The sequence below is a fragment of the Lepisosteus platostomus genome, chromosome 19 (assembly GCF_059453375.1).
Source record: "Lepisosteus platostomus isolate fLepPlt1 chromosome 19, fLepPlt1.hap1, whole genome shotgun sequence".
NCBI lineage: Eukaryota > Metazoa > Chordata > Actinopteri > Semionotiformes > Lepisosteidae > Lepisosteus > Lepisosteus platostomus.
Window position 1 is genome coordinate 13,826,229 of NC_142629.1, and position 27,293 is coordinate 13,853,521.

At 47.2% G+C, this 27,293-nt stretch overlaps 1 protein-coding gene across 2 annotated transcripts in view; it reads right to left on the bottom strand.

Annotated features, from left to right (window-relative positions):
- The window catches only part of capn15 (calpain 15), an 85,236-nt gene that overhangs the window by 30,788 nt on the left and 27,155 nt on the right, over positions 1-27,293 (bottom strand). For both annotated transcript variants that reach the window (XM_088612697.1, XM_088612696.1), the window contains one exon: positions 8,669-10,187. In XM_088612697.1, coding sequence (XP_088468823.1) covers positions 8,669-10,165 — 1,497 coding nt within the window. In that variant the 5' untranslated portion in view covers positions 10,166-10,187. The remainder of the gene's footprint in view (positions 1-8,668; positions 10,188-27,293) is intronic.

A 27,293-nucleotide genomic window follows, 5' to 3' on the forward strand; every position in this document is an offset into this window, starting at 1 on the left:
GCTAGCACCGCCATCGCGATGTATACTCCCATACGACCAACCTATCCACAAGTCTCGGATTAAAGCAAGCAGGTCACAGTTTAGAAACTCTGACGTCTGCTTTGCTGACCAGAGACTCCTCACTCCAGCCCTATGAAAGCCCTCCATCAAACGCCGAGTTAGCAAACTGCAGGTGCCTTGTGGGTTGTGGTTCTGTCTCAATCCAGGCCTGTTTTCTGCCTCCTGTTCCTTCCTCAGGTTCTGCCCTTGTGCGTTACAGACTTGCTGCCAAGTTGCACTGTTGGTTCTTCGGCAGATGACAGGCTGCGCGTGAACAGGGAATCACTCTTCCAAACGCGGACGATCGGCAGGGGCTCCCAATTTCTCGCAGAACGAGACTAATCGGAATTTTACGCTGAATTCACAAACGGCTGTTGTTTAAAATCCCAGAGCACCGCTGCCTGTGAAGGTCATTTCAACTGAACTGTAGTGCTCGACCACCTTTATCTTTTATTTAATCAAGCTGTACCTAATAAAACGGAACGCAGAGCTGTCTTTGGGGGGGAAAGGAATTTCATTCCCATTTCTGCAGCGCAGTGAGCTTTGATTCTCACTCTCGAGAGAACCGAACAGAGCTGCAGGAATTTTAATGCAATCCTAACAGTGCCTTCAGAGGGGACCTTTCAGATTGAGAAAATACTAAGTGCAACCGCCATCGCTCGTTGGACACATGAATTCTGTTACCTCTTTTGGAACTGAAAATCACACTAGTTTGTACGGCATATAAACAGTGAAGCCCGAATTCATTATTATTAGCTTTAACACAGAACACGAGCATCATAGAGATACTAACCGTGCCATTGTCTTAGGAGAGACAGTATTACAGACTCTATCGATCACTGTTGATTGGTACCAAATGGTACCGGAGCATTCAGGCCCGGACTACCAGACTCAGAGACAGTTTTTACCCCCGCACTATCAAACTATTCAACTCCCAGCCTCTCTCACCTATGATCTGAACCTCACAGTGCCTTCTCTCTTACCAAAAACTCAAACACACATTGAAATCTACCTCTACCTCACATGTCAAGAAGCTCACTCCCCGTAATTTCTATCCCTTTATTTCATTCTGTTGATGCCTGTTTTTGCACATCTGATGTTGTTTTTGCACATGACCCGTTACCTTTTTGTTGTTTTGCCCATCGCCTGCTGTTGTTTTTTTGCACACCGCCCGTCGTCTCCGTCTTTCTTTTATTCTTCAATGGTATTGTTGCTTTTTTCTGTACTACGTATCGTCTGAGAGCTAGCTAAATAGCATTTCGTTATACCATCTACCTGTATATGAGTATAATGACAATAAACTTGAGCTTGACTTGATTGATCAAGCTTGTGACACAGCTCTCTGTTAAACATGCAACCTTGATACACCGCAATTCAATTCAGTCAGTTCAATTCATAGAGAAGAGAGGCGGCAGTGCTCCTCCTATCACTTGGGGGTAGCCCATGGGCCCTGGAAATTGGTGGTATCCATATCCAACTCCATGCACAAATCCTTTAAGCCACAAAAGTCCTACATTATAGTGGGATGGACATATACTGTATAGACAGAACTGAAAAGATCAGGGAGCGTGCCTTCGAGCGGTCGGACATGGCATTCCAGGAAATGGCATCGCGGGAGCCTGCATGATTCAATTCCTGGCGTCGCGCGGGAATGAAATATTTAACGGGCGTCACGAAAACCGGCGCAGGAAAAACAGAGTGACAGCTGTGGGAGGCCGGGGCGTGATGCAAGCCCCGCGCAGGCCGGCAGCGCTTTGAAAGCACAGGGCAGGAGACTGAACGCGTTTGCGCCAATACACGCGCTTTAACTCCACAGTCTTTGAGATCCTGAGTAATTTCTCCTGCAGCCACTCTATAAAGGAGACAGCCTTTTTCCTCTTCCTGCGGGGAAGGCGGGTCATTGCCAGCGCCCGTGACGTTGATTTTTAACACTGCCCGTAAGAGAAGACTAGGGTTCCCAGCAGTGACGCCCCCTAAGCTCCTCCTCTTCTGCGTTACCCCAAAACTGTCTTGCTGTTTTCTAGTGCTGGCATACGCTGTATATAGGACACATTCACGCACGTCCTTTCTTCTGGCAGATTATTTCGTTCACTGCAGATCAAGAAGCTTAGACTTTAAGAATGGTAACAAACAACAGGAGGCCTTTTGGCCCACATAGTCTGTTTGGTGGCGAGAAGTTCACAGAACCGAGAGCGTCCTCCAGCTCTTTGTCGAAGGAAGTCAGGTTGTCAGCTTCAACGACACTGTTGGGCAGCTTGTTCAATACTCCCACTACACTTCGGGCAAGGAAGGGCATCCTGGTCTTAGTTTGAAAACGATTTCCACATGAGCTGTGAATCCCTTGGCTTTTTTCTTCTCTACAACTTGATTCGAGCCTTCACAATTGCTCTCACTCGCACTATGTCCTGATTTAATACGGATCACGCAAGGATGTTGTCTCCAAAATACTGGCTTGTCCCTTCCCCTGGTGTTGATAAGAGAGAAGTCACTTTATTGGCCCTATACAATTTCTTGCATTATTTGTCTTTTCATATACCCCAGCTTGCTCTCCATGAGACACACAGACAGGGAGAGAAGCTTGGGGTCAGAGTGCAGGGTCAGCCATTTATACGGCGCCCCTGGAGATTTTGGGGTTAAGGGCCTTGGCTCAGGGGCCCAATGGCGGGCCGTGGGATTCGAACCAGCAACCTTCCAGCCACAGGGCCAGATCCTTGGCCACAGTGCCACCGCTCCGCCCCATCTTCCCCAATGATGAATATCACCATTTCAAACACAGAAATAATGTGTAACTGAGTTATGCCCTTCTAGGGCCATGTTTGTTAATTAACAAAAAGAATTTGAGTTTTTTTTTCTTGTCCGGTAGCAATAATTAATTCTGTTCTACGCACTCTAACAGAAGTTAATTCAAACCAACTGTTACCAGAGGGAGCCCACCAACATAATGAAAATTAAAAACCTAAGGCGCCATCTCCAAACAGCTATTAAGAGGATGGAAAGACAATTACATCATCAAAAGCCTCATTAGATCCCTTAAATGACAGCCAAAGAAAAGACAGCAGTCCCAGAAGCACACTTTCTCCTTCAAGCACCACAATCAGATGCAGAACTAGTGTCCCATGTTTCTAGTTGCTGACTGCAAGACCAATGAAATGATTTTAACATCCGTAGGACTATCTGTCTATATGTGGTCCCATTTGTAAGGATTGCATTGGGCTGCTTTGTTGTGGTTCTCATGATCCAGTTTTATTGAATAGATCATCTGAGCTTCGTGTCTGCTTGTACGCAGGTTTATGTAACCTGTATATAAACAGGCATGTCTTGGTGTGCATACTGTGTACATTAGAAATTAAATTATACAGATTTCCACTTCAGAGGAGAGAATCTGGGATAGCACAAGCACAGTTTCATGATACAGTTGTCTGAGAAGGCCAGATTAAGCACCCGGTACGTATCCACCTCAGAACCTGAATGTACTGCGGCATGACCTTCACACAGTGTTTTTATACCGATGGTGCAGAACGGTGTAATCACTGCGTGGCTCTAGATAAAAGCCTGTTGGACGGGGGGGGTGGGCCCTCTTCTGTTCGGCAAATCCGACCAACAATTTAACAATAACTATTAAAAATGAATCACAGAGTGTCAGCAGAGGTTCAGCGCCAAAGCCCACGTCCTTTCCACCTGTAGCTTTCCCCAAGACTGTAGCATTTCTCTGAGCTGATGGGAGTGAACAATGAGGCACTGGCCTGGTTCAACATTATTCATTCTTTGTGGTCTCCAACTTCAGCTGAATGAGATGGAAATGACATATTATATTGCTACAGAGAGGTAGGGAAGACTTTATTTAAAGGAGACTTTAATTAAAAGACTTGGCAGGCTGCCTAGCCGGGTAAAAGCACTGCACATACAGTTATTGCTGCGCCTGACCAAAGATGTGATACAATCATCAGCCGGTTCAGAGCTGTCGTTTGAAGATTTTTCGTAAAACTGAAAAAAAAAAAACACCACTGATGGCCAACACGGATATAAATGAATAAAGTTCTACATATATTTTACACCATTCCAGTCACAGCTCTTGACAATAGCGAGTCAGGGGATTAATTATCATGCCCTTACGTCTTCTGAAGGTTATTTCTGAACAGGGCAGCCAGATTTAACTTCAGACTACGGGCGTTTCAGAAGGAGCTAACCATTTCGCGTGGGTTTAATAAGTATGTTCACAGCGTGCTGCGACGGCCACAGAGCTCCCAGTTTCATCTTCCCGGTGTTGCTCTGTGACCCCCCCAGCAAAAATAAACTCCCGTCGCCACCACCTCCCAGATCTAATTCCAATTCCGAGGCCGGCTGGACCCCGATTCCCAAAGAGCTGACGCGCTCGGGCAAATTAGCATTCCGAACATTAAATAATAATGAAACAACGCGCAGAAACTCTTCCTTTCAGCTCGAAGTGTTCGGCGCTGCAGAGACGAGTCACTGTTTTAATTTGTTCCCCTCCTCGACACCCGGGCGGAGATCACAGGGCCGACACCCCCCCGCCCGCAGCAGTGGCACGCAATGCAGAAAAGCTGTGCGGGGACGGGCTTCAACAACAGGAGCGCCGTGGACTGTCAATGCTAGCGACGCGCCGCAAGCCGCCTGGCCTGTGGCCGTGCGCTGATGTACTGTAGTATCGGGAGACTCCATTAGCACGTGATCGCCGCTATTAACCCCGGAAACATCAGCTCACAGCAACTCGTGCGAGAGAGCGACGCGATCGGCATACAGTGCCTGCTGCAGCTGCACGGTTACTTAAGACAGCCTGACCTTTGATCCTTCTTCCCGGTCTGCCAACTGGCTTACCTGCCTCTGTGGCTTTCGGTCAAGCCGATAACGTCTGCGGCTTTCCCTTTCTATCTCCCCATCGGACACGTTACACAGCAGTGCACACACGCACGGTGGAGGGGGGCAGATGGACTTGATTGATACAGAGGCTCTGTAATGAACTAAGGGAGGAAGCCGAGAGATTTCAGATAATAGAGGTAAGAAGCGTTTCGGTCTCTGCTTGCCATTCATTTCCCACATGCGCCCCGGTGCTTCATTCTGCACCCAGGGGCAGTATCGGAATATAATTCCGGCGGGGGGGGTGGGGAGAAGGGCAGAAAGGAAAAATCTTGATTTTTGCCACCAAATAAGTTGATCACACATCCTAAAAATACATCACATATAAAAAAAAAACGTACCTTAAGGCTAGATCTTTTCTCACTAAGCATTTCCAACTCATCCAATCTCACGCCTGGATTGCAAACCTCATATTTTCAGAACTCGTCTTTTTGTGTTGCTCTCACAAGATGCAGACACGTTTCCGCTCCCTGTCAATTCACCATTCCCTTCAATGTATCAGAAGTCTTCAGTTTACACAAAGCATTAGCACAAACTAGCACGGAACACTACTCTCAGATTAGATCGATTAGATCTCCATGCTACAAAAAGCGAATGCAAAAAGCTTAAAGAATAATAAACGAGATATTTCTTGGTTTTCAAAGGAACGGCACAAACAGATTCAAGTACCTGGATTTTTTTTTTGATGGAATAAAGGAGGCTGGAAGAGTTTTGGATTAAGTATTCAGAAATCCTTGACAGAGTTTGCAACATTGTAGCCTGATCTCATCAGAAGCTTATCACGGCTGGGTCTGGTCAGTATTGAGCTGGGAGGCCTCTAAGAAAAACCAGGTTGCTACTGTAATTGGTGCTGATGGGCCAGTAAGCGGTGCTCTTCCCCCCTGAACCAGAATTTCCAAACCTTTAAGTTGAGGTCCTGTTTTAATGACTTGGTCCTTAAAGATAGCAGTTATTGGCCATTAAGGGGAACTGCTGTCCCAATTTCTCAGACGGGTTATTAAAGCGAAGATTCCCATGAATTGCGACATGATGCGGCCCTTCCTGCTCACTAGTTCCCATTATGAATATTGTAATGTGATGTCCGAGGGAGTGAGTACAGGTTGCGCAGCCGACATTTCACGGAACACGTGTTCCTACGTGATCTGCATGCAGAGTTAACGAGTAAGGAATATTTGTTGGCAAAACAGTCTCGAAAATCGAGAGCAATATTTCTAGTGGATTAAAAGCGATGTATTCACAAGCCCACTTCTTTACAGTGTAATTGGGCAGCACCACATCACCGGAATTGCCTCATTCTGAAGCACAGAACATGGTCTGGCACATACCTGGAAATGCTGTCCATTTTGGGATGTAAATTGGAAGTTTTACAAGTTACTGTGTACATTTTATTGCGGTTTGAAATGCACCCGAAATACGAAAATAGCATCGCAGTTTCTCTTAAAAGGAATCAATTGGGCATTTTGGAACCTGCCTTATGATATTTTGGGAACACTGATGCTATTCAGTGCCAGCTGTGTCTTAGCATTACAGATCCTTATCTGAGCTGTTACAAAGGGGAACACAGTAACAGAAACTTAGATCTATAAACTGGTGTATGGTACTACAGCAGGAAACAAAAACTAGGCAAGTTTGATATTTTTATAGGTCACTACTCCTGGTAAGAGTTTGAAATTGTGGGATAATGTAAAAACATGAAGGAAAATAGGCTAAAATCACATAAAGCAAATATTATGCAACTGCGCCAAGCAAGGCCCCAAATTAAAAATGGCGCTGCCTCATTTTATCTTTTCTTTATCTGGTCTTTCCACACCAACACGCCACAAGGTTACAGGCTATCCAATTTGCGAAAAACTCCTTCCCATTTCCGAGCCAAGATTTTTTATTTCACACCTTATCACACAGATGCCAGGACTTCTGAAAATCCTGAACATTACCTCACCGTGCATAAAGTGAAGTAAACTGGAAAGTGTTTTTTGTCAATTGTTTCCATTTCCACCAGGCACTGTACCCCATGCTTGTTACTCTCCGCTGTTCGGGGGCTCCGAAACTGTTAGACTGAGGTCTCTCTCCAAATCTGGGTGAAGTGCTTAGCAATTCTCTAGCAGCAGAGAGTCGGGTCACAGTACTTCCCAGATAGCAGATCGCATTCCAAATCCTAGCTGGTATGTCAAACGTTTAGGAGTTGAAAAGCATGTAAGAATGTGAAGAAAATTAGAGGCATTACTTAACCTTCTGTATAATAGTAACACAAGATGATGTATGATTTTACATTTCATGCTGTTTAAGAAAAAATGCCAAAGATTTAGAAAAAGCTCTCCCTGCAACTACGCTTTCCCAAAAATGCTTAAAACAACTGATTTCAATTCATTTTTAAAATCCACAAAATGAATGGACACTAAATGTAAATGTCTTTTTCTAAACTCCATCTGTTGTTACAAAGGAATCTTAGCATATGGAAACTCAGGGCCTGATGTCTCCTTTAAAACTGAATAAATGAACACATTCATTTTTAAAATCCTTGTTTCTTTTGTTTTGGCTTGGCCTGCACATTTTGCGCAATAAACAATTTAGAGGGGAAAAAAAAGTCTTATAGGATTTTACATATTTTTTGGCTGAATGCTTGAAGAGACGGTGACAAAAAACACAAAATGGTCTGACAACAACCAATGAATGTGGTCATCATTATAAACACATACAATAACACAATAACAGTCCTCCCTATGTAAAAAGAATGTGCAGTGATAATAAGCCAAGGTGCTGTGCTGGACTATTTGTCAAGGAGGTTGGAACTCTCCAACTGCGCAGTGGTATCTGGGTATTTATTACAGATATCGATCCAGCAAAAAGAAGCACCCTTTCCCTCTTTTGTTCATTGCGTACAATTTGTCCTTGTTTGGCCGGAATCCACAGTGGTTAATCTCTTGTCATTTTTCTGAAGGGGAAATGCTTCTGAAATAGATCATGTGCTGTTCCAATGACTCGCTGTACCCAGTAAAGATTGTGCTAAACAGCACGAAACACTAAAATCTGCCTTTACCGTCTGCACCTGGAAGAACAGGAGACATGCACCCTGACCCAAAAAAAACAACAAATTTTGGGGTCAAAGCTCTGCTTTGCTACGTTGTCTGCCTTCATTTAAAATAAATTCACTTTATTGGCCGTATACAATTTCTTGCATTAGGAGTTTGTCTATTCGCAGACCCCAGCTTGCTCCCACACAGACAGGGAGAGAAGCTTGGGGTCAGAGCACAGCGTCAGCCATTTATACTGAGCAGCTGGGGTTAAGGGCCTTGCTCAGGGGCCCAACGGAGTAGGATTCCTCTGCCGGCCATGGGATTTGAACTGGCAACCAGCCACAGGCGCAGATCCTTAGCCACAGAGCCACCACTCCACCTCATTTGGAGTCATCTGTAAATTCCCTTACATGCGGGTTGCTCAGACTGTGGGAGGATCATGTTTTTAATTTTAAAGGAAGCAAATGTATGAATTGGTTTTGAATACCAACAAAACAGAAACCGTATCAGACCTATTGCTTAATCTGAAGCGACTCTACATACAGTAGTTAAATCTATAGCCCCGAAAAGGGGATTCCTAATCCTGGGATCTCAGGATCCACAATCCCACTGGCTTTCTATGTTTGAATTGTTAGCTGCTTAAGGCTATGGAGAAAAGATAAATTAGTAATTTCTAATTTAAAGAGACAACTTAGGGGACTCCGGACCCCAAGATCAGAGGGGTCTACAGTGCCACATACCTCTTGGCAGAAGCTGACAATGTTTTCCCAGAGTTCCTTGGCCTCCCCCTCGTCGTTCTTGCGCCGGGCCTCCACGTGCATGCTCTCCCGCCTCTTGAGGGGCTTGGCGCCCTTGCGGAGGGTGAAGTACTGCTGGGGCGTGTGGCAGGCGGCGCAGTGCTTGGCCTTGAGGTCGTTCAGCAGGGTGCAAGCCGGACAGGCCCACTGGCCCGACTTCTCCTGGGACGTGCCCAGGGACGACGAGGAGGGGGAGCTGAAGAGTCTGGGGGGCTTGCGGGCTTTCCCTCCTCCGGACGCCCCGGCGCAGGAGCAGGGGCTGGAGGCGGCGCCGCACTGGGGGCAGCGAGGGTTCGGGTCCTGGAAGCCGTGCAGCTTGGAAGAGCCGCAGGCACTGCATTTGGTGGCGCCGGTGGGATTCCGCAGGGTGCACTTGGAGCAGGACCAGGTGCTGAAGTCGGGGCTGGAGGGGCTGGCCGGGGTGAAGCGCACGGACTCCCCCTTCAGGTCAATGAGATCCCCCCGGGACGAGCGGCACCCCTCACACTTGCCGGCGCCGGCTGGAACCGCCTGGGAGCAGCCGGGACACTTGGCCGAGGGCGCGCCGGCGTCTTCCTCCTCGAGGATGCTCAGGCGCTTGCTGGGCAAAGGCTCCTGCGGCTGGGGCTGCGCGTGCTTCGGTTTGGGCGGCCGGGAGGGGCCGGGGGGAGGGGGGCCCGCGGGGGCCAGCGAGGTGGGGCTGGGGGCCGGGTTCGGCGGCCGCCCCGGCGGGGGCACCTCTCGGCGGCTGCGCGGCACGGGGTTGTTCTGCAGGGAGGAGAGCAGGCCGAACGGGGCCGGGGGGGGCGGGGCCGGGTGCCGGGGGGTCTCGGGGGGCTCGGCCGGCGGCGGGGGCGAGTCGTCGGTCAGGTCGATCAGGAGGGGGGCGGCCCCGGCGGGGTTGAACCCGGCCACCGGGGTGTGGACCTCGGGGACCACCAGCGCCTCCGGGGGGATTTTGGGCAGGGAGAGCTTGCGGGGCCCCCCGCAGGCGGAGCAGGAGAGGGCCACGGGGGTGTTGTGGAGCGTGCAGCGCGGGCAAGCCCAGCCCGACTGCAGGTCCATCGGGCTCGCCTCGCCGTTGCTCTCCGCCCGCCGGGGTTCGTCCTTAGGCGCCGACTGCCCGCGGGGCTCCAGGAGGACGGCCATGGGGCTGGCCGGCGGGGCGCTGGGGCCGGCGGGCTCGGGCTGCGCGGGGAGGAGCCCGTTGGTGGCGGCGGCGGCGGGGGAGCCGGCGGAGGGCCCGAACCCGCAGACCGAGCAGGCGCCCGAGCCCTGCGGGTTGTTGAGGGTGCAGCGGGGGCAGGACCAGCGCTGCTCTTCGGTGCTGAGCCGCAGGATCTGGTTGAGGTCGGGCTTCTGGCGGGGGGCCTCGCAGATGGAGCAGCGGGGGGCGCCGCCCGCGTTCAGGAAGGTGCAGCGGCCGCAGGACCACTCGCCGCCCCGCACCGCGGCCGCCATGGAGCCAGGGGAGTGCGAGTGGCTGGAAAGGCCAGGGGAAGAAAAGAGCGACAATTAACGCGGCGCGCGGACGGGAGGCGCGGAGAGCACGCGGATCAGAAGAGAAAAACCACACCGAGGATGTACGACGGTACACCAGAGTGCGGATCGATGACGATCTACCTAAGCAGCAATAACAACTAGGTCACCATGATGAAAAAACTCCTTTTATCCGCAAGACAGCCCTCTTCTTCTCCCACTGGGTCTCAGCAAGGGCTCAAAGCAGTGAGGCCCCGATGCAGGGTTTTTAATCCGGGTTCTCGACTGCTTGGAAAGTTCACCGAAAGATCAGAGGGGCTGCTGAAGTCACGGGCGACTGAAAAACGCCTGACAGAAGCCCTTTTTCTCGCAGCCCGTTCAAAGCCTTCGTTCCCAGCGCTCCATTCAGCTCCAGTACTGCCATGTCCCATCTCCAGAAGAGGCGGCGGTGACCGGTAATGAGTCATTCGGTCGAATGCCGCTGAGGGGGTGTTTCACGGTGAAGGGACTGGGCGAAAGGCACGCTTACCAAGTCGCCGACTTGCCATTGCAAACATTTCTGAGATAAAAACTCCTTCAAGTGCTGCGCTTCCCATTACAGCAAGCACAAGCAGGCCCTGTCACTGCAGTGACAGGCAGCCTGAGAGCATCTGCTAGCTACTGCACATAAGTACATTGGATAACAGCGGACTAGACTATAAGTGGGTTGTTGTTTTTTTACCGGAATAAGGATTTTAGTGTCCTCCAGACCTGTCATTTGGAATGCGATCTGGAAAATAGACGAGTTTCAGAACACTGGCCCTAGTGCAAATACCTATTGACTTTCAGCACGTTTAGGGAAGATTATCCCTCAAATCAGGGTCATGTGGAGTTCTGTGGCAAAGAACAGGCTTTTAAAACGATGACGCTTGGAAAACATAAAAGGAAAGCATGGGGACAGAACTGCATTCACCCCTTTTTTCCCCCCATTACCAGCTATTGACATCAATATAATTGTAAATGTAAAGTCACTAAATGGGTAAAACAAAATGCTGCTTCTATAGAACTACAATCACTTTTATTATGTCATCAGAGTTAGATGCCTGGAGAACTCATTAATCCAGAAAGGAATGAGGCACAATGTAAGACACAAAGAAAGATTACAGAGGATATATCTAAAAAAAGTCATTAACAGTATATCAAAGTAACCAAGTTACTCAACCTGCTCCTGAGATCTTTCTGAAGTCTCTCATGGCCTCATTTGTGGATTTCATTTAATTAAAGCCTAAATTCAGTTCCAAAATCTATTCACAGAGGCTCCTCGAGGCATCAGGTGGAGAAGGCAGGATTTCCTCTGGTAGTCTGTCATCTCACAAGGCCACAACCTCTCGGGGGGGCGGTACTGTGCAGGCAAGTTTGGTCTGAATGCTGGGTCAACTCAGAACACGAATGTTTAATTACATTCAGTTCAGTTTAATTAAGTCCGCTGGGCCCAGATGCCTGGCAGATCATGAATCCAGTTAAAATAAGTACTTGGGACTCTGGGTCTCCTATGCTGATGACTGATTCCAATGTCAAAGCAAGGTCTGTATCCAAAACTGGCATTCAATTAAGAAAAGGGACCGGAAATCGTCCTCTTCAGGAACAGGAGCATTGTATGTGTGGAACTACCTAGTGAGCATCTCATAGTGTAACAAGCAAGGCATCAGGGATACAATTCCAGCCAGAGACCGAGCACAGGGGTCTGGATAATCGGCGATCTTTTATGTCAGTAGACGTAGAGGATTCAAATGCAGTGGTTGTAACTAAAAAGAGCCACAAAACCATGTATCGGGGAAAAGGACCTCTCTCCTGATTGTTAAAAGAACAAGAGTTGCACAGTAAGCCATTTAAAAAGCCTAAGCTCTGATCTTGGCAGTGCAGCTTTCACCCATACCTCAAGTGATAGATCTGTTGCACCACATTCAAATGGTTTAACCAATCTGATGCTGTGGTGGTGATCTGATCTCGCCGAATATAATATTTACCCTCAAAATAATATCATTTAGGCACATTCATTAGCTAAAGCAAAATCCCCAAAGCCCACTAGTGAAAACTGCACTATGCAGGAAGAGGTTTTCAACTGACACGACTTTAACGAGAATTTTTCTCTTGCAGACCCCAGACTACTGCACTACCGTACCCGAGCTCTCCTTTTAAGGACAACCGCTTGGTCGGTTTCAGCCATTGGCCCCTTTCTCAGAGAACACCTCCAAAACGGCCCCCTTGAGCTCAGGGGTACTCCAGACTAAAGGATGTTGGCCAAAATGAAATACGTCCCAGGGGAACGCAAGACTCTTCTGCTTTTCTGCAACAAATCGCTCAAGTATCTGGCAGCGCAGGTGGTGAAAGCCGCCTTTCACCCAAAACCAGGCCCTTGCGTCCCAGAGGTGAGGGGCTTGACGGTCCCGTCACGAAGGGACAGACTTGTCGGTGGGGGTTTGCCACAGTTCCGAGCTGCGGGTCGCGTGGCTCGACGGGAAAGTGCGAAGTCAGGCGTATGGGGCCCGTGGGGCTTTCCCGCGCGGCTGCAAGCCCTCTGGGGTTTTGTTTGACAGCTATTAGCACGGCCTTCTCACTGCTGGCACCCTGCCCACGCCCTGGCTCCGATTCACTGAATATTCAAGTCTGACCTCAGCTCTACCTTAACCAGCTTTAACAAGGTCATACACCGAGAAGGTACAGTAGCGAGACCTCCCCCCCTCCGTTTATTCCTCTGGCCTACAGCGGTGAGGGTCTGCCATATTTGAGGGATCAGTCCGAGGTGTGTGCATGGACAGCCGATAGACTTGATTTGAAAGTCAAGTTCTCAACCGGGGGTGGGGGTACCCCGAGATGTACCAGGAGGTACCCTCAGGCGTTGCGTTCCAACATGGGAAATTTCCATGTGCTTCGTTTTTAGTAAAATATGGATCGGCTAATTCTGAGCTCACTGAGATCCTAAATGGTCTGCGCATATCTCCGATGTTCCTATTACTGTTGTCACGAGGAGAAAGGGGGGCAGGGTGATGGCAGAATGTGTTCCTCTATCTGCTGTGAAGTCTGTCGCACGGCCGCGTCAAGGAAGGTGGGGGATTCCCCGATACACTTTGTGGAAGTCTATTTTTTAATTAAAAAATACTTACATTTCTTTTTAGTTGAAAATTTTAAGAGTGGCGGTTATTTTGGGATTATACTATAATACAGCACATACACACATGCAAACCTCCCCCACCCCCCCAAAAAAAACCACTCCTTTCTTGGGGTTCTATGCCAACGATTATCTTATTTGAGAAATCGCTCCAAAGTGCGTGCACGTACAGCCGTTAGACTCGATTAGAAACGCTCTAGTTAAACCCAGTACCATTACTATATTAAGAGAGAGGGTAGACCTATTATCTATACAGGACTGAGACAGCCTTACGGGTTTATTTATAGTCTCTCTCTTTGCGACGCAAGATTCCATTTCAAGTCGAGACCCGAGTATCGTTTTTACAGTAAAGGTGAACAAAAAAGGACATATTCCCAAGGCCATCGGGATTGTTAAACCTCGACTTCTTGGCTAATTCGCCTTAATGCTCGCGACGGAGAGATCCGTTTCCATCGGGATATCCGTCTGGGCAAACGCAATCTAGTTATCGGCTGCAGCTCAGCCAATCCAGTCCCCTCGGCTTCACCTCTGGAGGTTCGGCCCCAGACTGGTCAGTCAGGCCTGCGGACCACGGCGCCTGATTAATATTAGAACGCAGTGCTGCTGTCGGTGGGGGTGGCGGGCGGCGAGGGGCAGGCGACAGGCAGGCTAGCCAGTCTGGCTCACAGCAGGGGGGCAGAGTGCAGCAAGCCCACTGCCCAGGACTCCAGCCAGTCCAGCAACTCGCCCCCTAAATGGCAAGTAAAGGCACAGTGCCCAGCCTGTCCTTCCCTTCTGCCTCATTTAACCCCCCCTGGAACTACCACACTCAAAGCAGACATGCACAGCACAGCAGCGTGCTACAGAAAGCGGCCCTCTGCATCAAAAAGAGAGAAAACAACACGTTTTACAAAAACTCCAATGTGACAGCAAGCACAAATGAAGCTGCAGGTATCGGGTAGCCTGGCATTCTCGCATCTCAAGGGTTCCGAGGCAGACGGTCATCACTGAAGGTGCCGAAGGGCTGCAGAAGTACTGTGGGAGATTCGGGATAATTCTGCCATTACCGAAACCCCATCCCCAGACTTGCACCGGGTACCTCATTTACACGCAGAAAACAGATGTGTGCCCTTTAAAAATAAGCGCCCCACACTTCTCGCGTCAGAGTTATTACAGCGTCCTGAAATGCTTCTTCCCAAAGGGACAATCCATATACAGTACGTGGGTTGCCCGAATGGTTTTGACATATTCCATCTTTCTGAATTTTAATTCCATTAGACAAAGCCTCAAGTTCCATCCTCTGAACCACATTTAATGTCACCGAGACAAACATCAGTGCCGAGATGTATAACGGGACTTGGGGATATTGTCTGAAAAACTTTAAAACAGTGGAATCATATCCACTTGAAATGCACATATGAAGCTCTGCGTCTAAAATACTCAAATGTCTATCTGCGCTTCACAAAAGCAATGCAGGCGGTGATTGAGTGTCTGTTGCCTGATAAAGCCACTTATGCTACCTGTGTAGGAAATATCTTCACAGCATCACAGAACAAAGACTGTCTCTGCTTTTGAGAACTGAATTGAAGATTTTTTTTTTTGCCTGTTACTGCTGGAATAACAAAACCGTTTACCCTAAAACCAGAAGTTCCTCACAAAGAGCATCAATCATTTTATTCTTGAATGCTACAGGTTTTAGAATGTGGTTTTAGAAGGAGTACTGTCTTTTAATACCCCCTCAACAATTCACATCTAGGAGACGTCAGAGCAGATCTGTAAAGCATAAACGATAAACCTGAGTTGGCACCGGAATCTTTAGCTCTTCATATGCATATTGAATTTCCTTTAAGAACAATAAGTCTCAAGTTAAAACATGCATTCTGGTATAGTAAAAAGCTTTTGTAATATTGCCAAATCTTTTAATGCACATACTTTTGCTTAAATAGTGTAAATACTAAGGAGTGAGCAATCCAAGAACATTGGAGTAGATGTTTTGCAAAATTTGATAATGCCATCCTAGATCCCGGCTCTCTCATCTAACAAACTCCTGTGGGATCAGCTCTGTGCAAAACGTAGAGAGATGATGAGAATAAAAGCAGTAACATAAATGTTTCAAAAGAGCCTGAAATTCCCTCAATGCAAATCCCCTTGAAAAATACACTGTTCCGATGCGTCTTCAAAGCTGTAAGTGAAGTAAAAAGTGTCTTAAGTGTCATTTGAAATACTTGTTGAACCAATGAATCAATGAAAACTGCTGTACTGGGTTCTATGTATACAGGTATAAACAGATATTAGAAGTTTATAACATTGCATCAGATAACAAACAGCACTCCCTAGAACCATTAGACTGTTCGTTAATTCTCCATTACAGACTCGCTGTAATGCACAACTGTATATTAGAAATGTCACCCTCTAGAAGTGACTCCAGACACAGTGTAAAAAGATGGGGTCAGTTTGATGCAGCGGCATTTCACAGCTGTTACCAAGCAAGCAGTTTAGTTTAGTGCTGAATGTGAGTGAATATTCCGGCATTTCTTACAGCCATTAACGTACTTGTTGCAGAAAAACGGAAGAGGCGATGCTTTTTAAGTTTTAATGTGAAGCCTTTGGGATTCCTGCCACTGAAGAACTAATGAATGACGCCGCTTGCACCGAATGGAGAGAGATCACAGCATCGGAACCATCCCCACTGCTTCCCAAAACGTCCTCAGAAATAACTTGCCATCAAAACCTTACTTTTCACCGGCAAGCTCTGTCTTGACGAAGGATATCCTGAAAGCACTCTGCAAATTCACAGTTCAGGCTCCCAGTCAAGCCTGCCTGCCTGTAATTCGGACGCGCTCTAAACCGTTCAGAAATGTGCGTCTTGCTTTGTTATTACTGCGCATTTCCTTGTTTTTTTCAGTTAATCACACTTTCGCACACAGCTTGGGACGGCACTCAACGTCGAGCTAAATAGCTCAGGTGGGGAGCTGCGTCAGCACGCGTAGGCTGCAAAGGAACAAGTAATGGGCTTATTCCCTGCTGAAAAGAGACGCAAGAAAACACGTTCCGGCTTTTGGAGCCTTCTTCGGGTGTAAGCTTACAAAACGTTGTAAACGTGGCTAAATATCTGCATGACCAGTTCTCTGTCTCCACAGACTGAGAAGCACAAGCCCTCGTCTCTGACTGTCTCTGCATCCAGACTCCTGCAGTGTTCTGATGCTGCCCGCCTTGGTGCATCTTCACACAACATTCACTGCCAACAGATCGCAAAAACACTACCGTCTCAGAACGACGGTGACGCACCTTATTAGCGGGCTTAAAGCTTTATCTGACAGGAGCCGTCGATCTGGCATTAATTGAACTCCAGTAATTGCCGGTTTCGCGGTCTCCCCATCGATCGGCAGGGGCTTGCAACTTTCCTCCAGCGCACAGGAAAGTTACAGCCATCGAAAAGAAACGCAGGCTGGCAGCAGGCACCCTCTTACAGTGAAGGATAGATGTGCGCGCACTCGGGGAATTTCCTCTGCTCGCAATATATCAGAGCTTGCCAAATTTCCGCTAGACTGTGTTGAGGTGTCGCTAGTGCACTGTAGCGTCCAAGACAAAAAAAACGAAAATCGAGATCAACCCACAGGCCGTCCACGTGCTTGCGTACAAACTATAATTCCCCACCAGCAGTGTTGCAAAATGTATGAAATTTTAAGCAGATGCATATCTTTTTGCATCCTCCACAAAATCCATCAAATCTCTCTCAGCCATGCAACCACCACACCCCACCGCGTCTTACAGGAAGCAATAAGGAATCTAAAATGTGAGCAAGCTCGCTTTCAAAAACGAGATCCAAGCACCTTGATGGCTCAAGACCTGCTTACCTATCACTCTGGGAACTTTTTTTTTAACTTCAAAGGGCTCCACTATAACCCCCATTACTTCCCAACTACATCCTGATGCCGCCTCAGGAGGTAATTCCCACATTGCTCATTTCTAAAGGCATCTGGCGCAGAGGTGCGATGGATGAGACAAATTAAACCTGACAGCCGACAGCTGTCTTCATCGACGACGAGAAGACCCTGAAGACAAACGAGGCCTCCTGGAGGAGAGGGGTGTCTCCCATCAAGCGCTGAGGACAAAACTCCTCCGTTATGCCATCTAATAACCTGTAACTCATGCTAACGACAATATGATCTCTCCCCCCCCTCCCCAGCAAAGATCAGTAAAAGGCCTCCCTCCGAATTTCAGCAAAGCAGCATGTGCCTTCTTTCCCAAAGGATAACTTTAGGAAACAACTGCTGATCTTTGGTTTAGGCAGCACAGTAAGTGGGTTCATTCCCAAGAACAAGAGAGGGTAGCTACAGCCACTGCAAGAGAATTACCTGGATTAGCGGTGCAACTGACTGACACTGCAGAAGAGCAGATACCCTGGATTAGCTGACACTAAATCCACCAGGGTGCACATTCTCCAGTCTGCCTGCCTGCCAGACTCTTTCACTGCACTGGACAGCAGAAGAAACTCCACTCCTTCCAGCTGATGTACCTTTAAATGCAGGAGCCGGTCTGGGTTACTGGAAGGGAGAGCAGAAGTGTTTCGTTCCAGCGCTGGTAGGGAACTGAAGAAATGTAATAGCTGCTCATGTGCCAAGGAGGTGAAAGGTCAATGTCTTCCTGTCTCACACAGTCAGGTTTCCCTAGTTACTGCACATGGGTACTGTTAACAAAAAATGAATGTGATGCTCACACAGCATAAAAAAAACCCATCAGCTTCAATATGTTTTCATGAAAGAAAAAAGTGCTGTTTCCTAGCGACTGCAGGCATCTGTTACAAACAATGAACGTGATAAACACACAGCATTAAAAAAAAACAAACTCTGGCAACTTGGTAACGAAGTTTTCGTTAAAGACAATTAAATGTTCTCATCTGCGCACTTAACTTTCTATAACTATCTGCAAAAACAAACCGAAGGAACATGACATATAAGGATATCATCAGTTCTTCTGTCAACTCCTAATGTATAATTTAAGAATTGCTTATTCTTGTGAGTCACTCCAAGAGTCAGTTAGGCTCTGAAGCCAATAGCAAATAAAACTGAATAACATTTGGATGTCCCAATAGTAGCTTCCTTGAAGCCGAAATAAAAGCTCAGAAATGAAATAGCAGCACAAGCAATTCTATAGAATGCAGCTGATTCTCTGCCGTGATGCGCCAACATGAAGATACAACGCTCTACTCACAAAGCTGTTTTGTAAATAAGAGCTGCTATCTTTCTGCATCTTGGTGTGAAACTCTTGATTACAATCCCCTTGATTGTTTAAGTGAAGGCCTGGCATATAGCCTACTGTTTCCTTGTTTCCTTTTCATAAATCCGATCAAACTGTGCACAGCAGCAGGAGAAGTAAGAACAGCTTCAAGATTTGCCAAGCGGGTACAGTGGCACCACTTCTAAGCGAAGCAAAGCTGGTGAAGATACTAAACGTGAACATTTGCCTTCCTGGGCCAGAACATTTGTAGACAGTGAGGGAAAGGTACTTGTCACTAACAAGCCATGGTTCTAACCAGCTGCAAGCAATCAGTAGAGCCTAGCTAGAGCAGGGTGGAAATGAGGTGACTATTTCTTCTTGGGTTCCCATGAAGCAGGGACATGCAGGCCTGCACTGAAGTCTGTGATGGCCACTCCTGCTATCAGCGCTATCAACTCTCCTGGAGGGTGTGTCAGGCAAGCATGTCAGAAGATCTTGGTCTATAGGTCTTGGTTCTTCCCAAGCGGGCGCATGGGGGTCATGTCCAGAAATCTGAATTGAAGTAACTGCGATACTGCGGAAAAAAATACTTGCAATTAAACTTTCTTTAAAAGGCGATTCGATTTTAGCAGCAAGGCTATTATTATGCTTAGAGTTAATGGTTCAGAAAGAGTATAATAATAAGCTTCCTCTTGCCTTGCTTAACACCACTGAGCTGGCATCTAAAGCATGCTGGTGAGGTGGGACACTGGACAAGCTGGATGTTCTGGATCTCTCAGGGAGACATCTGTACTCAAACCCCAGCTACAGATCACTTGGCGTGCATCCACTGACAGGGCTACTCACCACCGGTGACGCGACTTAAAAATGACTCCCCACACACCGTGGGACACTCTTTAAAACTCTGGCAACTTGATAACTAATCGCATAACTGCAACCACCCCTGCCCAGACCACCGTTGGAAAAAACAAACTTAGCTTATACTAACGGAGAGAAGTAAACAGAATTCTGCCCAAGACCTTCACAGCCTCAAGAGACGTTTTATGGCGAACCCCCAGAAGCAATTTTGCCTGTTCAATGAAATAATATAGCTGGACTTTCACTAACACCACTGCATATCCAAGAATATGGCAACTACAAAACACGACTGTTCTTACAGACTTTCTACGGTTTTCTCCATCTCAATCTCACCAATGGCTGGACCCAATCAGACTTTGTGCACATTCCAATTGAGAAGCCATCTTAAGCCTCATCTGCATGAGGAAGCCTCCTCTTTCTTCTCCTCTGCCAGTTTCACAGCCATTGGCACAGAGGCAGTGGACTCAGACACACTGTGGCTGGATCCACATGTCCTCTCCTCAAATTCTCATCCGGACTGCGCCTAGCCAGCCGCCTAATTCTGATGAATAAACAGTCAATGTTCACATTGTAACCCCTCGAGAATTAAGCTTTAGTCCAAGCGAGCAGGTATTTGACACGGATTACTTTTGGAAAGTAATCGAATTCTTGTTTTCTGAGCGAATGGATGTTGATGTAATTGTGTGCGACTGATTAATTATGAGGTTGACTAGAATAATGAGTATTATAATCAGTATATTTCCATCATGTTATTATTAATACCTTTTGTAATCCCTGAGTGATTGATCAACCATGTGCATCATGGCTGATTCCATTTACATACATATTTACTCTTCGTAATTGGTTTATTTTGCATGCTTTATTTTTGTATTAATAAAAGTGTACATTGTATTCCCGGAATCTGTGCATATCTGTCACTCTGATTGATTACTAGGAGCCATAAGGTATTCCTTGAGTGTACTGTCCAATTTCTAATTGTTTCAGTACCTATAAATTATTAACCCCATCCCCACCATCGGCAAACTTTCATTCTTGAAAATCTGGTATAACTGTGTTTGGAAGAAACAAAACATTTTTGGAATCTGAATGACCAACCTCTCATCGGCAGACATCACTCAGCTAGAATGTGCCTGCTGTACAATATTGTGTATCTAAGATTAGAGCTAAGGAGACTGACAAGGGCATCGGGTAATGTTTGTAACTCTGGAAACAGGAGGAAACAGCCTCCCCATCCCCCTTCCCCCTTCCTTCAGTGTACGTGAATGACTCAGATCTCAGTCCTGGGGATGAGCTTGAACAGCCTAGTGATCTCTGTCAGGTAATGTGTTCCAGCACCCATTCAGCATGACTCACTCATCTGCGCAGCCAACTTTACAAATGCAAAAAAAAAACACTTTCTTGGTCTTTTTTTCTGCCTGCAATTGAAGGAGTTACGTTTCATTTACGCCAGAAGGAAGAAAGATTTAATCTTCTGGAGTGGCCGTTCAAATTAAACTGAAAGGCCTAAGCCTCTTTCTGCACAAAAAAGTTTTGGGAGCCCAACATAAAAGGCCGGGGAAAGAAATATCGGCTTCCCCAGTGCAACAGGGGTACATAATCTCTGACAGTGAGCTCTCCCATCTTATTTTCTTGTCAAATTCGCCTTACTTATACAATCAGCTTCAATAAAGGGGCTGCATTGCGCTTATCGGTAGCTGTAATTATTGTCCAAGAAAGATTGCTGCATGACAGGAAAATGACTATTTTCCCCAATGGGCAAGCCAGTGTGGAAAAAAAAAAGGAAAAGAGGCTCTTTATTAAGTGAAATATGAATGAACCTCCTTGCATCAGCACTTTAATTAAAGTAAGAAATGACGTGCTATGATTCATATGGGGCTAAAACCTAAAGGAACATATTTTTTTAATACTCAACTAAGTCCACGTGTGGAAAAAGTCCTATTTGTGTACACTGTGACTCGAGCACACTATTTTAGGCTGTTAAGACAATTTGTCAAAATCTCTCTCGCTCAAGTCGAATAATTGTGAAAACAAAAGCACGCCAATGAAGAACGACACATTAGGAACTGACAGAAATAAAACACATCCGCTGTCAGCAGTGTGCTTGGAGTATAAATAAGGCGAAACAATCGCAGGCTCACTGGCGCTCTAAGATTACACAAAACTAACCATGCTTCACATTGAAGGCAGACTGGGAAAACACGATTAAAAGTTCGTTGTTCAAATCCTCAGCGCCCATCGTCACATAAAGTACTTTGCAATTAAAATACAACTACTGTATCTCATAAAACCCAAAGCCCAGTAAATCCACATCTTCATTCAAAATCACCAACTTTTATCTCTGCCGACCTCACTGCACTGAGGAAGGGAGTTCTGAAGGATAGGGACAGGACTTCAAAAGGCCTGGTTTCAACAGATTTTGCAGCTACAAGGGCTCGACCATGAAAGCGGCCTGTCTGAGATCTTAGACCACAAGCTGTACTACACACAGGAAGCAGCGCAGACACAGAGAGAAGACGGCCCATTGAAAAGCACTGCTTTTGCAAGTTAAAAGCCACGTCTTCCAATGTATTCGGCAGGAATCCTGAGTGGCTCCTCCGGGCTGGAGTGCAGCGGTAGAGGCAGGGGATCCTGGAGTTCAACGTGAAGAGGTGGACCTGTCCACTGCAGTATAATTGTGCCCTCGCGGTCAGACACCACACTCGCCAGCTCGTCTGCCTGCAGCAGGCAGTGGTTCTGGCGCTGCAGCTGAACTGAAACCCCCGGAAAGGTGTTCGCTTTGGAGTTGTAAATAACTGACTTTGTTTTCATGAGCAGCCACACATCAATCCATATTTTGAGTCATGGAAACAGGTTAGTGCTTGCTCCATCTACGTCTCACACACGTACAAAGGTCTTACTTTTCCCAACCTATCTCTGGCATATTTGAAGCGGAACCAAATGCATTAAAAAGAAAAATAAATACTCGCTATTCTCCAGCACTCCCTTTTGCACTTTCTTGACACTCAACCTGGTTTCTGCGTTTGTGTCCACTGTGAGTCAGCTCTAGCAAGACTTAGCTGCACGGAGATCACTTTTCAGGTGACAGAAAAGATTGCAGGTCATTGAGGGCGATCTGGTTCGCTTGCCAGCAACTAAAAGATCCCAGATTGTCATCCAGCCACTTCTCGCTGTGATCCCAGGGGGCGCTTGTCAACAGTACGGATGGTTACAACATCCCACAACTCGGAAAAAACCCACCGGGCTAAAGGCAGCGGCTCTTGATTCCGACTTCTGATCTCTGACCTTCGGCTCATTGCCGAGCTTGCAGGTAATCCCCTTGGACTCATTCGTCGATTCGCCAAATCGACGTCAATCACATGGTGCACTGCACAGGCCAGAAGGAAGTCTTGCATTGAAAAATAAAAATGGGATTGCACGCCCCCAGGCTGTCCCGACCACTCGGACAGGTGCGTTACCAAAATAAGGTCCTGTGGAGCGCTGAGGAATTACGACTGGAGCTCTCGGCAGGCAAGGTATCCGTCTCCAGCTGGGTCATTCTCCCAGGAAGATGCCAGGCAAACTTTTAGAGAGGAACTTGAAAAAAACTCCTGACCTCTCAGTCCCCATGATACTGCTTTGTCTTTTTGACTCTGGGATACTGAGGAATCCCGCATCCACCTCCTCTCAGGAGAACACATTTCCATTCGGTCCTTCCTCGCTCCCTCTCTTTATCTCCCCCCCCCGGTCCTCCCACATTTCCCATTTCGGCATTTCTCCCTCGTTCCTCTTCTCGTCCCCAAGGTCAGCGACGACTCGGGACTGAGCTCTCGTTTGCGGGGGGGGCCTTTATGAACTCGGTTTGTTTTAAAAAATAAAAAATACTCTTCAATGTTTTCTGCCGAGCGTCCTGTGGCCTGCCTTGCAGTCCGTACTGCCGCGCCTCGAACTGCGCGAGCACGGGCCACACAGCCCCCGCGTCCACCTGCCCGCTGCTGTTCACTGACCGGCCGACTTGTGGATCTCCAGCAGCTGTGTGCCGGGGTTGCCCCCCCGGTTCTGTAGCTTTAAAGCCGGGCAGACGGGCGAGTTTGGAAACAGTTCGCTCCCCTTGCGACCTACATCTCAATGTAAAAGAGATTGCCATGGCAACGGGGCTGAGCGAGGGAGAGGGAGAGCGGGAGAGAGGGAGCGAAAACCGCAAGCTAATTAGCTGGAGAGGCTGGGTGTGAGGGAGGGGGCCTGACCTCCTTCAGTCTCGCAGCACGTGTGCGCCGTGTGACGGAAGAGCAGGAATAGAATAATTCCTCACACTTCCATAGCGCTGACTTACTAACATGGCGAATCCTTACACTTACACTTATATGGCGCCTTTCTGGACACTCCACTCAAAGCGCTTTACAGGTAACGGGGACTCCCCTCCACCACCGCCAGTGTGGATGATGCGCCGGCAGCCATAATGCCACACACCAGCTCTCAGTGGGGAGGAGAACAGCGTGACGAAGCCAGTTCATATCCGGGGATTATTAGGAGGCCACGATTGGTAAAGGCCAGGAGGAAATTTGGCCAGGACACCAAGAACTTTTCGAGAGATGGGATTTTTCACGACGAACAGAGTCAGATCCTCATCTGAAAGCCGGCGCCTTTGTGACAGTATCGCGTCGCCATCACTACACTGGGGGCATTAGGACCCACACAGACTGCAGGGCGAGCACTGAACGGTTTGGGATGAGGAGGCTCTGCCATATCCCATGTTCAACACTGTCGGTCAAGCCAGAGAAGGCCTTTGAGGCTTTGAGGCGATACATCAAACTGAGGAAGCAGAACGGATTCCCACTCTATAGCTTTTTGCTCCATCTCAGATCTCTCAAGGCCTGCAAGAGCTGCGACAGTGGAGGTGTTCTGTGTGATGTTCAGAGTTATTTCGACATCACTTATTGAGCGCCGATAAAGCTGGAAATAGCCAGCGGCCCATTTTGCGTTTTCTAGAAGAGTCTGCAGCTGGTCAAGACTGAAAGGGATCAAGCTGCCATGTAAAATGAGTCTCATCCACTGATCAGCGTAACGAAGTGAAGTTCACAGCAACTGCAGCCATTAATCCTGACCATCAGGACTACCATACCCCCTGCTGCCTGGGTAACACTCTTCAGCTGCAATTAGCAACTTCTCTCCTGCTCTCCTGGGTAATTACCACAGAACTGGACTGCCTTTCCAAGTGGGCAATTGTAATTATCTATTGCCAGTTAATTACTGCTGCTATTGAGTAAAACGGCAAAGCCTTTGACTGCACGGAATCTAGGAGCCAAACCGCTAATTCAAAAACTACATATAATTACAAGCCACAGAAGGCATCTTACAAACTGGGCCAGTCAACATGGCATGGGGAAAGAACAGACTCTCACAAACAGCACAGAAGTAGTAGCATTTCAACTGCTGTGCTTTCAGATTCCTTGATCAGATAAGTAATTAAATCTGAGGATTGTGTTTTTTTTTTCCATTTTACCTCAAGAGACAAACTGATTATATCAGAACCTGGAACTCTAATTGAAACTTTCTTCCAAATCGCTTGCTGGATACGAGGTCATCTACTCAATATGCACAGCGGAGCACAGCACGGTCCATTAGCATGCCAGTAAGAGACTTTTCAGAGTTGCATCTACAAAACACATACTGGAATTGAAACAAAAACCCAATGCAACCGAGTCCAAACAATGGCTCTGTGGCGCCACACTTTCTTCCTATAGGAAGTAAGTTGGAAATAAGCATTCCAAGGATTGCACCAACCGCCTGAGACACTTGAACTGACATCTGGCAAGGAACCAGCAGCCAATAACAAACAAGCTGGTCATTTACTCAGGTGACCACTGCATTATGTGGCACATCTCCCCTGCTGCTGAACATGTTCTGATTTCAGATTTGATGGGCAAAGCAGCCAAGAAACGAGACGATTATGAGGGCAAGTTTGACTTATAGACTTCAGATCCCAAGACAAAAAAAATACCAGCACACAAGGCCAGAGGCATTTTGCTCCGGGCAGATCCACTGATTACATACCCTCACCCTACATTTGATTCATTTCAATGTGGGCCGTTTTATATAAAGGAAGCATCTCCAAAACACGAAATGCCAAAGTCTTGGGGATCCAAACGCTGTATATCCTCCTGCATAAGCACACATCTTGCTACATAAAGTAACAAGAATAAAATACCCAGCACCTGCTGTGCACATTTGGTATGACACACCCTGGAATGGATCAAATAATTCGTGAGGCAGTAGTCTGACTTCTATTCCTGGATGACGTATAGGTGTCAGGGTGCTCCTGTCCCGTGGCCTTCAGAAGTTTAATTAAAAAACTAGGATGTATTAAAACCCTGAACGCCCAAACCGTTCCATCTCAGGCCCAACCTCTCCCGCAGCAACATCAAAGATTCAATAGTGTTCAAGGACGGTTGCACCACCATCTGCTCCCAGTCTACATCTGTAACACTTAATTAATCTACTGCATTTTCAAAGAAAATGGACACAAAACCATCTAACTGTTTAAACCAGATTAAATTCATTTTAGTTTGACCCTTGCATATCGAACAGACACTTCACGAGCGTGAAACACTTGATGAACTATTCTTTCAGCAATCAATGTTTCCTTTTACACAGGGATCATATTTGAATTAAACTGCAAGATGGCTGGTGTCCCTTATGTGAGCCACCAGCTGTGCACCAAAAAGTCTTGAACAGGGTTAGGAGCTCACAACATTTATTTTTGATCACGATGCCCCTTTCAGTTTCCTGGGAGCCGAGTCTCCTCACAGACTAAATCCCACAAGCCATGACTGCACGAATCCCACAATTCCGAAAACAAATCTGACTTCACTTTAGCTCGGGTCTCGGCTGAAATGCCGAGAGTTTCTTCTTCTTTTGGAGTGGAAACGCAGCTGACAGGAGACGCTGATCCCTCATTCTCAAACCTGGCTGTGCTACATTTCTGTCTTCTAATAACCTAGTTTAGCCTCAGGTAGGTCTTTGCACCTCTGGTTATTATCACCATCTGTTGTAGAAAAGATCTGCTGACAAATGTATTTCAGCATGAAATGCCCCTATACTTACACAGAGTCTGAAATACAATTTTAACATAAAAAAGTTTAATCCTTTGTAAAAAGCATCTAAAATACTTTCTCATAATTAAGACACAGAGATGTCTTAAAAAGCAGTGATAAGAGTTTAAAGAGAGGGGTGTTACTTTGTAATGGTCACAAAATGGAAGCTCTAGATCAAATCCTAGAATCATTTATTAACCCTTTATCCACACTTTCATTCAGCAGAGCTGCTTTGAGAGCACTTAAGGTGGATCTACGGACCTGCAGATGCGCTTTAATATATGTTATTCAAATGGGAAACCTTAAGAAGGAGTCCACCAGTACTTGTGATGTGTCCAGGGTGGACCCTACCTTGCGTTCACTGTCTGCTCAGTACAGCTCCACCTCCCCATGACCGTTATGCCTGTATTCGTCAAAATGGTTATTGGCAATGGATAAGTGGGTCCATACATCAGTCCATTTTCTTCATTTAAATTCATTTAAGCCAAAGAATCTACCGTTATGTTTTGGGACTGGAAGGAAACCGAAGTACTTGGAGGAGATCCATGAGAACACAAGAACAACATACAAAACTCCACACAGATAGCACCCCAGGTCCAGAACCGAACTCGGGGCCCCAGGGTTGCAAAGCTGAAACGGTAAAACCCGGTACCACTGTGCCACCTTTTAAGTGGGGCCCTCAGCAAAAAATGATTGAAAACACCAAGCAGCTATATCACCCTGTAGCTCTCACCTGGCAGCCCCACTGGGGCTCAGCAGGTGTGAGCCTGGTCAGTACCTGGATGGGAGACCTCCTGGGGAAAACTAAGGTTGCTGCTGGAAGAGGTGTAAGTGA